This window comes from Rhipicephalus sanguineus, chromosome 10 (genome assembly GCF_013339695.2).
Source record: "Rhipicephalus sanguineus isolate Rsan-2018 chromosome 10, BIME_Rsan_1.4, whole genome shotgun sequence".
Classification (NCBI taxonomy): Eukaryota; Metazoa; Arthropoda; class Arachnida; order Ixodida; family Ixodidae; genus Rhipicephalus; species Rhipicephalus sanguineus.
In genome coordinates this window covers 70,041,321-70,044,248 of record NC_051185.1, presented here as the reverse complement: position 1 = coordinate 70,044,248, position 2,928 = coordinate 70,041,321, and the positions used below count along the sequence as shown (strand labels likewise).

The 2,928-nt window shown below is 49.7% G+C and overlaps 1 protein-coding gene across 1 annotated transcript; it reads left to right on the top strand.

Annotated features, from left to right (window-relative positions):
* The first annotated feature begins 1,051 nt into the window (after positions 1-1,051).
* LOC119406481 (putative nuclease HARBI1) lies at positions 1,052-2,610 on the top strand. The gene is made up of 3 exons (XM_037673228.1): positions 1,052-1,567; positions 1,675-1,816; positions 2,102-2,610. The coding sequence occupies exons 1-3, from the start codon at positions 1,052-1,054 to the stop codon at positions 2,608-2,610; spliced, it is 1,167 nt and encodes a 388-aa protein (XP_037529156.1).
* Positions 2,611-2,928: the final 318 nt, after the last annotated feature.

The following is a 2,928-nucleotide window of genomic DNA, read 5'->3' as shown; positions in this document are numbered from 1 at the left end:
AAAGAACGCCAGATGTTTCTAAAGCAAAATGAAAAGACGCCAGCTGCTTAACGAAAGACGCCAGATGTTTTCTAAAGCAATGGTTTTCTAAACAATGAAAATTCACAGCGTACATGTAAAATTAAAGTGAGCTGCAAGTCGTCATAACTCATCGAACCTTTAGTATAAACGCGCCCGATCTCACGTCGGTGATGATGTACTGGGCAGACTTCACGGAAGATTCACGGTTTACCGATGAACCTCCGCAGCTTCGCCCACTCATCATCATTCACTCCGTGGATATGCTGTGATTTTTTTTTTCGCTTGTTTGCTTGTTTGGCGACACCAGCGGTTGGGGAAATAAGTGGCAAATATGCAATCACGTAATAAATTACAGAGCTCCTTTGGAAACCATAACGATGCAAATTGAGCTAAAATACTTTTGCAGAATACGGATGAAATCAAAACGCCAGTTCCGGGGTTCTGGTTGATCATACCTTCATGAAGTATTTCTCAGATTCTTGCAATCTTCGCCAGAGCAATTGTTGCGGCTTTGTTTGATAACAAGTGACCCTGCTGGCATACACTGCGGCTCCAGCACATAGTACTCTCCCAGTGTTTTTAGGGTCATTCCGTGCCAAATCACCCAGCGTTTGTTTGTGTTCCCTTCTATCCGTCCCGTGAGTGTGTGCGCTGTTACCGCCCATAATGTATCACCAACTACCCCAACTATCAGTCTTGCTGAAGTATTTCTCAGATTCTTGCAATCTTCGCCAGAGCAATTGTTGCGGCTTTGTTTGATAACAAGTGACCTTGCTGGCATACTTTGCGGCTACAGGGGTGCTATCGCGGAACGATTCTATTCCTTTTTCTATGCTTTTCACCGCCATTAGTCGTCTCCGATTGGTCGAAGGGAGGCCATGTTATTTGTCAATCAAACAACCATAAAAAAGCGTGACGTCAAAATGACGTTTACACACTCATTATGCAGAGAGAAAAGGCATAATTTTTAGCATCGCCAGAGAGCGGGTCGTTTGGAAAGGCATCGAAAATGGCGGCTCCGCTGATCGGGATGGCGGTTGCGCTCATGCGACGCCGGCGACAACAACGCGAGCCCGACGATGCGTTTGACATGACAGATGACGAATTTCGGCGGCATTTTCGACTCTCGAAGGAAACTGTGCGATGGTTGTGTGGTCAACTGGCCGAGGAACTGGAAGGGGTGCGAGCGACGCGGCTCTCAGTGGAACAAAAGGTGTTGTGTGCGCTGCGCTTCTTTGCGACCGGGAGCTTCCAAGGTTCCGTTGGGAGTGAGACGACGATTCACATGGCGCAGTCGACTGTGAGCGAATGCGTCAAACGCGTCGCTCAAGCTTTAGTGAAAGTGGGCGCGCGAAATGGGTGGGTGCGCTTCCCGACGACGACCGAAGAAAAGGCGGCCGTGAAAGAAGGCTTCCTTCGGCTCGGCGCCATTCCGGGAGTGATCGGCTGCATCGACGGCACCCTCATCAGCATCAAGGCGCCCAAGGGACCCCGCAAGGCTTCTTTCATGTGCAGGAAGCACTTCTACGCCCTCAACGTTATGATCGTGAGTTAACCTCCGACTTGTTTGCCTTTCGTTTTACTGCGCCCGCGCCGGCATCTTTTGTTGTGTTTGCTTGCTAACAATGGGCTTTCGCCGCTACGCTTTCCCAGACCTGCGATGCGGCGATGCGGATCCTGGCCATCGACCCTATGCGACCGGGGTCAGACCATGACTCGTTCGTCTGGCAGACGACCTGGCTGCGCCGACGGTTCCTGGCGGGGCGCATTGCAGAGCCAGGCGAGTATCTGCTTGGTGAGATTAAAACGTTTTCCTCACGGGAGAAGTTGTGTTAAAAAATTTTGAGACCCCCCTGGGTCCTGCCCGAAGGTTTAAAAAAAAAGTAGTAGTGCAATCACTGTGCGACTTCTTTTTAGAAGGATGTGGCCCAAGTGATCAGAACAAATGAATAGAGCACTGCACTAAGGGTCTCGACAATTGTTGCAGCAGTGATGTAACATTATGGCCTCTGATGTTGACTACTAACGTTATGCTACATGGGTATACGTAGCATAGTACACTATTTCCGTCTTTGTGCAGGTGACAGTGGCTACCCATTGGAGCCGTGGCTCCTCATCCCGGTCTCTGGCGATCCTTCCGAGCACAGTGTCGAAGGCAGGTTCAACGCTGAGCACATCACCATGCGCTCCATTGTGGAGCGGTGCATTGGCATGCTTAAAGCCCGCTTCCGGTGCTTGCAGCGTTACCTCACCCTCCACCACAAGCCAGAGCGTGCTGCTGACATTATTGCAGCATGTGCTTCCTTTCACAATCTATGCTTAGGTGAGGGTGCCACTGAGCCGGTTGATGAGTTTGAAGGCATTGAAGACTTTTTCGGCAGCAGCAGCAGCAGCACCAGCAGCGAAGATTCTAACGGGTCCCCCATCCAACAGGGTTTGACCCGAAACAGGGCCACAAGAAGCTATTATTTAAGAGGGCGCGCAGTACGGGACGGTGTCATTGCGCGCTTTGGCACCACCCGTGCGCAGCACTACGAGTACTTGAGGAGGGTGCGCCGGCGGTTGCGACGCCAACAGCATCGTTGGTAGATGCGTAATGCAGCAGTTGGAGTAGTGTGTATATAAGAGATGTCAAATAATTGATTTACACATATTATTACTGCGTTGATGTGTGACCTCTTTCAGGCATGGTACAAGAATTGTGATGAAAAGAGAACATATGCATTCTTGCAGAAAAGCCAGTGTAAAACAAAAGTATGAACATACACTGCACTTGAGCGTGGTCATATCCATACAACATTTCATGTGTTAAGCTTGCTGCTGAGGGTGGGATAAAAGCTGTGTTGTTTTTTACGCGCCAATATTTTGTCTGGCGACTTCTTTTCACAACTGTGTGATGGGTGAAGC